Below are 10879 nucleotides of genomic sequence, written 5' to 3' on the forward strand. Positions count from 1 at the left end.
CTGAGGCAGCGTTGGCATGCAATGCATTGTGTGTGATCTCAAGCAGAGAAAAGAAAGCACAGCCCAGTGTCATGCCGACGTTTTCGAACATTGGGATCTTATTGTTGTAGGGGGCAGGCACCCAGCCAGCTACAGGGTTTGCTGGTGTGCGGTGAGCCAAGGACTCCCCAGCCAACCTAACCCCTGCCCCTCCCGGGCAGAGCTTGGCCAATTGTGCGCGGTCGGCGGTGACATAGCTTGGATTCAAAACGGCGATCTCCAAGTTATAGGATGCATCCAGTCCTCCAGGCGGAGTGTCTTAACCGGAATGCACCACTTGGGAGCCATCAACATTTATTTTTAATTGTATTTCTTTATGCCCCAGCTACAGACACTTTCCCCCCTGCTGCTTACAATACTGGAAAGTATGTGTTACCCTGCTAAATTTATAAATTTTATTTGTATCAATTATTGTAATAAAATTCTATTACAGAACAGTCTGATCTTCATTTAACCAGTATGCATGTCTCCCATGCCTCCAGGTTGTGCTTCCCACCTTCATCCTGGAGAAGAGGTCCCTGCTGGAGATGTACGCTAACTTCATGGCGCACCCGGACATGTTCGTCACCATCGTGGCCGGTTCCAGCCCCGAGGACAGGATCATCCGTTTCGTGGAGTACTACCTGACCGCTTTCCATGAGGGCCGCAAGGGTGCCGTGGCCAAGAAACCCTACAACCCCATCATCGGTGAGACCTTCCATTGCTCCTGGGACGTACCTAAAGACAAAGTCAAACCCCTGAGGACTTACAACACGACTGCCATCCTCAAGGACCAGGCCAAAATCCATGCCCCAGAGTCTTGCAGGGACCAGGCCGACTGCTACAAAGTGCGCTTTGTGGCGGAGCAAGTGTCCCATCATCCACCTGTGTCAGGGTTTTACTGTGAGTGCAAGGAGAGGCAAATGTGTGTGAATGCACATGTCTGGACCAAGAGCAAGTTCATGGGGATGTCTATAGGTGTGTCCATGGTTGGGGAAGGTAAGTTTAATGTGATATTTCTATGTTGTGTCTATTTATTATTCACCATCTAACCCCTGGGGACAGGAATATAATGCAGATAGTCAACCAAACGCGCATATGTTTTACATATAGAGAATCGCTTATCCAATTGAGATAAAACTTGCCACTGACATAGTCTCGGGCCACATGAAGGCTGTTAGTCTGCTGTCTGTCTCTCGCAGTTAATGTTTTAGAGATATCTAGAGAGCCAATTGTGATGAAACTGGTTAAGGGCATTCATTGGGTATTGAGAGTTTTAGAATCTGGGGACTATGATGGTTTACTATTTATATATTACATCTGACGTTATTTTGGGCTCAGAATTGATGTGGGATTACAACACAATTATTATCTCCAGTAGGAAAGGTGTGCCTTCTGCTACAAGAATATGGTGGAAGCACACACGTCACGCTTGCATAATGCATGATCTGTAAAATACTCGTCTAAAGAAGGAACTTTTTAAACAATTTTCTGGGTGAAATTTTGTTCAAGCTTTCTTATAAAAAGTAGATTATTGTGTTGTCTGTTTCTTTGTTAAAAATTTGAGAAACACTCCAGACCCCCATTTTGAAGGTCCTTTGGATAATTGCATTGGCTTGTCCTTTTCCCTAGTTGACTGCAGCTAAGTAAAGGCAACTGTATTAGGTTACAAGTTGCTGCTAGCAAATGTGTTGTATGAGGTTAAAAAATCACAGAGCTGCTTTCTTTTTACTGTTTACACCAATAATACTAAATAATTTGTTACTAAATGTTCTCTAAAACTGATACATCATTTCTATAAATATGTTTATGGGAAATCACTGGAATGGATTAACTATTAATTTATTTCACGTTTTTTACAAAGAACAGTTGTCCTTGCAGAGCCAAGCCGTTTTTTTCCACTGAAGTGTTTTGTTAAACCAAACATGTTCACAGTATTGTAAGACTCCATGAGGGATTATTTACCCAACAGACACTATTAGCCTAATTGCAACAGTTTGCACTTCCCACTTCACAGCAGAGCACAGTAGCGGTTTGATTATGTAAATGAGTGTGTACGCTTGTGGTTTAAGAGGTGTTGCTGCATTATTATAATGCAAATTTTTACGCTGCTTTTAAAAATATAGTTGAAATACAACATATAGTAACCCACTGTGTATCCGTCCTTCACATAACCATTGATCTGCCATGATTAAGCTCTTCAGCAAAACGCCTCAAACCACAATTAAAAACTAAGCTAATATTTTAAATGACTCACTTTGGTTAACTTACAATTACATGTAAGCAAGGTGTTGAGCTATGCACCAGTCAAGTTAACCGAGGTTGAATGTGTATTGTGATAAAGCTAGGGGTAGAGTCATTAATGGGAGGTATGTGAGGGCAAGTTTGCTGGCAAATTATGACCTCACATTACCGGAAGTAAGATGAACTTTGCTGAGAACTCGTAACGTGTACCAAACCCTGCCTGTGTTTTGACCGGCCTTTGGATTGTGGAAAATAAATGTATCAGGTGCTGCTCGTATCAATACCGTATTACTGTGTTGTGTGGAACTTTGAGGATCTCTGCTACTGGTTATGTGCGCACGTTCATACTTATCTCCGGACTTGCCACTAATATATATATATATATATATATATATATATATATATATATATATATATATATATATATATATATATATATATATATATAGGTATAGTCTCATAACGTATTGTAGAGAGTTTTGCAAATTTTCAAAAATAAAAGTTCCTAGGAATAAAAACAACATAGGCTAAATGTTGTTTGAAGCTATGTTTCCTATTATTATTATATAATATCTTTATTTTTATGTAGCACCTTTCATAGTGGACCATTGTCACAAAGCGCTTTACAGAGGTAGGCTGTGAACTCTGCATTATATGCAAAGTCACTTACAAGAGAACACTGATTTAACATCTCGTCCACAGGATGGAGCACAAGGAGGTTAAGTAAATTGCTCAGGGTCACACAGTGAGTCAGTCAGTGCGAGAGGTGGGATTTGAACTGGTGACCTTCTGGTTACAAGCCCTGGACTTTAACCAGTGGACCACTGTGACGGTGTGATCTGAGATACACTTAAAATATAGAAGATGATGTGACAAAGACATTCTCTTCATTATTGTCTGTTTCAAACAAATAATGTAAACATATAAAAGAATAACAGATACTGTGAAAATGGAAAGACAAATGTATAATTTACTTAGGAGATGAAACTGCGCTTTGCCGTTCTCCTTTGTAAAAACAAAACAGGGAAAAGTTCAACTTTGAGTCGAACGCGGCTACAATGAATACTTTGTATTGAATAGGTGCACATTTTCTTTGCAGTGTTATTGTGGGTTCTTAGGTGGTGGGTGAAGTTTGGCATTCCAAATGTTTTTTGTGAATTTTTAAAACATGTTTTGGTTTACAATCTAACGGCAAGTTGGGGTGACTTTTGAGCACGTAATGCTGGTTATAGACCAGAGCACGCTCAATGACAGGCAATGGAGGAAGTATTCCATTTGGTGAGGATGTTAACTGTGATATCACATTGATGTGAGTGTGGATATTCAGGTATAGATAAATACCAAGTGGAAGGATCCTATCATTTTGTTAATTATAATGCAGTTATGTCACCCTTATTGTAACTATGCTTTTGGGTTTAAAGGTGTAGTGGATTGACTCAGGGAGATGCTAGTGACCCAGCGAAGATGGGAATATAAACCTGGACAGAGCTCATTTGAGGAGAGCAGGTTGAACACTCCAGAGAGCCTGGGGTGACTGAATAGATGTGTGTTCAGAGAAGTGCTGTATTCTATAGAACTGTTATTTATTTGATCGTTATTTTCAAGTTTATTCCTGTGTTTTTAAAACTGCCAACATTTATTTAACGGGGGCTTCAATAAAATCTCACTTGTGGCATTTTAAACCTGACTTCCGACTGTTTCTTGCCACCTGCAATAGCCAGTTGATCACAGTACCTTACAACCACGATGTCTCCTTAATACAGCTTAACTTTACAATCGGTTGTTGAGGTATCCGGAGCACTCAGTAAATGATGGGATTTAAAAATTCTGATAAAGTAACAAAATGTGGAACCCTGGTCTCATTTTGCAAGCAGATAATTAAAACATGGTCAGTGGCATTAAGGGAATTGAAACAGTAACAGGTTGAACATATGATAAACTTTGCACTGCAAGAACTGTTTACAAGCCTCAGCAGGACTTAATCTGTCTGTTAATGTATTTGTTATATCTTCAGCTTTTTGGTACAAAGTGAATATATGCAATTGTAAGTCACACTGGAATTATGCCTCTAAAAACTAAAGAAGGCTGAGGGCATAGAGCTGCTTCATAATTATATTGTACTGTAGATCTTGTCTACATTCAACATGAGGGTGCCACTTACCATAACGCATAACTGGAATTTGCGGCAGGTAGTCAATTTACCCAAGTATGTAACAAATCTTACAGAATTTTTGTATTTATTTATTTTTTTTGCCACTAAGCTCCCTGACGTTACTTTATTTCCAAGTTCATCTCATGCTGTAGCATTAACCATCTCCTTAGTTATTTTATACATTGACCGCTGAGCTGGTTAATCTACTCATTTACTGCTTAAACTGATTCACCGATTTTACACGCTAATTTAACATATATATTGTATATAGAGCCACCCACTGTATGACAGAGCAGTGCCGAGCTCATTCTCTTTGACTTTGATATTATCTAACAGCAGGATTGGATAAGTGTGGAGCGCTGAACTGCAGGTTTCTGCATGTTTAGTGAAGGGAGCTACTTTAAAAAATATATATATTTGATTGCTGCCAAGCAACAGTGCAGGCAAATCAGCCGTAGGCGTGAACAGAGGGACATGTTTCAAAACTGTGATTCATTCAATGTAGGCAGAACTGTACAAAACATCTAAAAAGAGAGAGAGACTTGGTTAATTGCAAGTGCTATATAAGATGCCTATTGGGTTCATGATTATCAGTCATGACTCCACTGAGAACATCAGATTCTTAGAAAGTTGAAACTTGGTATAGGGATTCTTTGCCACAAGTTATTGAGAGTATCAGAATCTGGAAATGTAAGGATGAACATGAAGTGGACATAGGCTAGGTTATGGTGATTTACTTCATCATTCTAATGCCTGTAATGTATTTACAGCTCTGGCAGGCAATGTACTAAAGTGTTGCTAAGTATGCAGTAATTTTATGCATGAATAAGGAGTCTTCATAGAACCACAAGGCAGAAATAAATAAAGGCAGTCTTTTCTTGCTAATTAAACTTTAGTAATGTGTCCTCATTGTTCCCCCACCCCCAGGTGTTCTTTGCCTTCTGGAGCATGACGAGGAGTATGTTTTCACGCTGCCTTGTGCCTATGCACGCTCGATACTCACTATTCCTTGGGTAGAGCTGGGGGGCAAAGTCACAATCAACTGTGCCAAGACTGGCTATTCAGCCACCGTCACATTCCACACCAAACCTTTCTATGGAGGAAAAGTCCACAGGTATTCCAACCATTTACGACATAGTCTTCTGTTGGTGCGTGCGTGTGCGTGTGTTAATGTTTGCACTGGACATTAAAACAGAATTGCGGTGTTGAAGATTTTTTTTTTTTTTTTTTTTTTAAAGTTGTTTTTAATTAATTATACTGTATTTTGTGAACTTAAATTACTGTTTAGAGGTGCAGCCAGTGCATCTTTTTAGCTTATTTCAGCCTATTTATGTTGTTTCTGAGTGATTTTAGTCTTGAGGAACAATTTGTGTTTTCCTTAGTGCTAAAATTCACAATCAGCAGGCACAGTATTAAAATATTTGCATGGTTGCAATAAGCAGTTCACATAATTTCATATGAAATATGCAGTTACATAAATGTGATATTTCTGGATATGCATCTTACAAATTCTGTGAAGGTCAAACCATTCCTTAGGGAGAAACTATTCTGGGTGTGCGTTTTGTGTTGAAATATCTGTGAAGGAAGGATGGCTGGCTAGGACCCAAACCAGAACATCTGCAGTTAACTGACACTTGTTCTTTCACTCCTGGCAGAGTGACAGCCGAAGTCAAACACAACCCTACCAACACCATCGTGTGTAAGGCACAGGGGGAGTGGAATGGAACCCTCGAGTTCACCTATAGCAGCGGAGAGACCAAAGTGATTGACACCACCAAGCTGCCAATCATCCGGAAGAAAATCAGGCCAGTGGAGAAACAGGGGCCATACGAGTCAAGGTGGGGCAGCATGAGAGTCCAGCCAGCCTGACAGCATTCACACACTCACAGTAGCAACTAGTCATAGCATAGGTTATGTAGAAGCTGTAAAAGGCTAAAGCTGAAACTGCACTAAAAACAAAATTGCTGGATTAGGCAGCCGTGTAAAGCTCTTAATTAGGTTGTCCATGTAGAAGCGGCAGCTATTACTAAGCAGGGATTATTCCTGCAATTGTAATTTTGGCCCAGGAAATACTTAAATCTGTACTATGCTGGCTGCCAGGAAATTTGCGCTTGTTACAAAAATGTGTGTTTTTTTGGTTGTTTTTTTTAGGCCTGGGATTTTTTTTTAAAGCTATTAACACATTTGTGACAGTTGGTGAGGTTCAAATTTTTTATTTTTTATTTTTTACAAAAAAAAAAAAAAAGGCAGAGTTTCATTAATGGTGGTTTTTACATTGTGTACCCCATTGGTGCATGCAGACGGCTGTCTTGGCCGGTTGCTGTTTCATTGGTCCACAAACAAGTACTGTGAATTAAATAGCCATGGTGCAGTTCTACAGTTCACATTGCAGAAAATGGCAAACGAAAGCAAGGTGCTGGCGAAAAATTTAACTACATCTGTACTGCATTACGTCAATTTGACACCAACCTCGAATTAGACGCCCTCGTATTGATGCCGCAGTTATATATCAGTTTTATAATAGAGGCCGCCCTCGAATAAATGCAGCTATCAATAAAGAAACATTAAGGTATTTTTTTTTATTCCCTATTAAAAAAAAAACACACACACAGTAAACAAATAAACGGGCAATACTGACTATGTACATGTATTACCTCGAAGAGACGGGAGCCTCAAGCTAGCATGTAAATTACAAACTAATGTACACGCGCACATAGTAAGCACATTTTATTTTATGGTAGTACAGTTCTGAAAGAAAATGCAAGATATAGTGGCTCTCTAAAGTATTCACCTCTCTTGGACTTTTCCACATTTTATTGTTTTACAACATGGAATCAAAATTGATTTAATTAGTTAGTTTTTGCCACTGATCAACACAAAAAAAGTCCACAATGTCAAAGTGAAAAATAAAATCTACAGATTGTTCTAAATTAATTACAAATACAAAACAGAAAATAACTGATTGCATAAGTATTCACCCTCTTGAGTCAATATTTGGTAGAGGCACCTTTGGCAGAAATTACAGCCATGAGTCTGTTTGGATAAGTCTCTACCAGCTTTGCACATGTGCAACTGTTGCTTAGTTAAAGAACTAGCATTTCAATAGTAGGATAGATCAAATACTAGGATGCAGATACAGTCCACTTTCCTGCTAACCATTCTCCACCCATCTAGCTAACATCTAACTATTTGAGGTCACACACATTATAGTTCACTTTGTGTTTCTGTGGATTTTGAGTTGACACCCAGTTCAAAGGGGGGCACAGGGATCACCAAAATAAGAAAAGTTTTCTTTTTAAAAGTTTTTTTTTTTTTTCTTTTATGGTTGAAACATTACAGGGACTTGACCAGTGTCCCCATGAGGTGATTTTTTTTCAAGATTTCCTACCTTGTGGGGACTTTTTTGATGCCATAAGCATTGTAAATGAGCCAAATACTTAAAGTATTTTTGCATGGAATTTTTTTGTTTTCCTATGGTTGTACTACCATACCTAACTACTCTTTATAATGCTTTCCATGCTTGCACTAAGCTGTTGCGCTACGCTTTTACTGTGGTTTAATAAGGGCACACATATTCTCTGACACACACACACACAGTGCAGTTGTTTGTGGATGATGAGCTATGGTGGTGTCATGCTCACTTAATTGCAGCACAGGTGTGTAAGAGTGCTCTTGCCTGCTGTCTTGCAGACGCCTGTGGCAGCATGTCACCACTGCACTGAAAGACGGGAACATTGACACGGCTACTGAGCACAAACACATTCTGGAGGAGAGGCAGCGGGCCGAGGAGAGGCAGAGAGCAGCTGCTAACATGGCCTGGAAGCCCAAATACTTTATAAAAGAGGTGAATCCACAACATCTGTTAACTACTATCTTTCAGATAAAACAGACTCAGAAAGCTGTAAATAATTTAATAAAACTCGACAGTCATTGATGAAATATGAGCCTGAATAACGAACCTCAAATTGCTATTCCTGGCAAAAATAATAAATGTCTGATATTTCTAGGATGCTTTTCAGACCTTTGTCTTATCTTAAAAAAAAAAAAAAGATAAGGCATTCATGAAACCTTTGACTTTTTCAATAAGTTTTTTTTTTTTCTTTTTATTATGTTTGTAAACCTTTACAAAGGTCATAAATTAATTTTAAAATAGGGCCACAGGTGTATTGTGCAATAATTGGAGCAATGGAATTTTTATTTCCAAACGTACAGGTTATGACATGTTTTGTTTGCATTTTTGGGCATGATTAGAAGAAAGTGCTGATGACCAGTAAGCACTCTATAGGAATTCATAACAGGTTTATTACCAGCACCATTTCAAAAGATGTCTTTATTGCTACCTTGTTAAATATATTTAAATGAAATGTGTATTAAAAAAGATGAAAAGACCTAATGATCATAACATGATTGACTGTTGTATCTCTGCTAGGGAGAAGGCTGGGTGTACCATAGTCCACTCTGGAAAACACAATGATGAGAGTCCATCTGGCTAGCTACAGGAGCCACCTGGGGAAAAGACAACAAACTACTGGATACAGAAAAGTCAGATACAACCCTGTGAATAGTGAGGAATTGAATAAAGGCAGCAAGCTCCAGATGTCTACTAAGACGAGCTATCCTTGTATATACACTCCTTGTATAAAACAGCGATAACTTTCAGAGGGTTTAGGGTTGGTGGGAGAGACCATTTTTATTATTACAAGTAGTATATTTCTATTTTTCACTTTGCCAAGATCTCTTTTGCACTTGTACAAAGTGATTTAGCCATTGGTGTTTCTTTTTCTTTTTCTTCATCTTCACATCATGTACTGTGTTATACAACTCATCCTGCCAATGCAAAGCTAGTGCACCTCCTTTAGGTTGTGAGAATGTACTCTGCAGCAGCATGAGTCCTGTCCCTTCCTAGTGCAGCAATACAGAACCGCTGCAGTGTGTTACGTTGCAAACATCTTGTTTTGGATTCCAAAGAACCACCAGTTCTGCCTTTTTGTGTTTGTGCGTGCCTGTTGCACATTGTTTATGTTCATATTCAATATGTGTCTTACCTTATGATTGATTTTTTCTTTCTGCCGATCAGTAACATCAAATTAATACCTGGATTATTGTAACGTAAGTGTCTTCGGTTTCATTCATTTGCTTTCTAGTCTTAAGGGGCTTCCTATTGATGTATTGAGCTTTCCTGGTGTTTAGACATTGAAAAAAAAAGAAAGTAGCTGATAAATCCCACACTGTACTGTGCTTAACAGCCCCCCAAACACAGTCTTCTGTTCTTTAGTCCTGGTGTTTGTTGGCTACAGACATTTATTTTGGGGCACTACAACCCTGCTGTATCTCTCGCAGTGCTGTTATCTTGTATTTAATTTGGGCCCAGGTGTGGTCAAATAAAAAGCAAGCAATAATTGTTCTTCAGCAGCTGTAGGTCACAACTGAGACATTTTCTAAAACTGACTTCTTCAAAGAGATTACTCTGCGTGAATTTGCTTGATTTTTTGTTTCATGGAGACAAATTCACGTGGCTTACAATATAATTTCTAGTTATTTTTTAACAGATTGTCCAGTTATACTGATACACTTCCAAACTATGGCCACATATTTAGAATTGAATGAATTCCAGTTGGATGTGTTGGGAAGAAGGAATCTTTATACATATCCTAGTTTGCATTTTTTAAATGTCATTTTAGCTGTAGAGAATCCTGCTTATTATATTACCACTCAGTGAGCCACATATTCATACTCCTGTAATTACATTCAGCATTATAAGATACATATCCATGTTATAAATCATGAACAAAAACAAGTGATTGCATTTAAATGTGTTATTTAAAGATATACCAGATTCACATCTGCTGTGAATTACCCTGTTTAATTCTAGACCACCACCTACATCGTTTGATGTTTCCTTGGCCTACGGAAAAGGACAAATACCAATATTAGATTCAGGTTTTTCAAAACAGTACACTGTAAAACAGTGTTATGTTCTTCCTGGGAAGCATGTGATGAAAAGTTGACAATGACATATTCGTGTAATTATCATTGCTGGTACTAATGAGACCACCATGTTTCAATTTGTCTTAACAGGTAGAAATGGCAAGTGCAGTATTTCTTCATCCTCACTACACAATGGTGCAGTTGTAAAATGTTGGGCATCATTTTCCAGATATCCAGAGCTGTGTATGCCATTATAAGTACATAAAAAAAAGAATGCATGCAAGAATAAAATGTGTATGGAACTACAATTCTTTAAGTTGCAGTACCACCATTTACTAACATTGGCCAGTCAAAAATCTTAACTTTAAACATTAATTTGACAAGATATTTAGAAGTACTTAAAAGAAAGTAGAATACTAAACATTATGTTTCAACGAGAGGTCATTAATATCTTCATGTAGACAAACGGTAAAATGTTGTCATGATTTTTTTTCAGCTTCTTTTTAGTGGGTCTCTGTTTTTCTTATTTGAAAAGAT

The 10879-nt window shown here is 38.3% G+C and overlaps 1 protein-coding gene across 2 annotated transcripts in view; it reads left to right on the top strand.

The window, feature by feature from the left end:
* Nucleotides 1–9624, top strand: part of LOC121314713 (oxysterol-binding protein-related protein 10-like) — a 125155-nt gene extending 115531 nt beyond the window's left edge. For both annotated transcript variants that reach the window (XM_041248281.1, XM_041248280.1), the window contains 5 exons: nt 522–1017; nt 5342–5528; nt 6070–6252; nt 8105–8258; nt 8844–9624. In XM_041248281.1, coding sequence (XP_041104215.1) covers nt 522–1017; nt 5342–5528; nt 6070–6252; nt 8105–8258; nt 8844–8888 — 1065 coding nt within the window. In that variant the 3' untranslated portion in view covers nt 8889–9624. The remainder of the gene's footprint in view (nt 1–521; nt 1018–5341; nt 5529–6069; nt 6253–8104; nt 8259–8843) is intronic.
* Nucleotides 9625–10879: the final 1255 nt, after the last annotated feature.

Source organism: Polyodon spathula, chromosome 4, assembly GCF_017654505.1.
Source record: "Polyodon spathula isolate WHYD16114869_AA chromosome 4, ASM1765450v1, whole genome shotgun sequence".
Lineage (NCBI taxonomy): Eukaryota > Metazoa > Chordata > Actinopteri > Acipenseriformes > Polyodontidae > Polyodon > Polyodon spathula.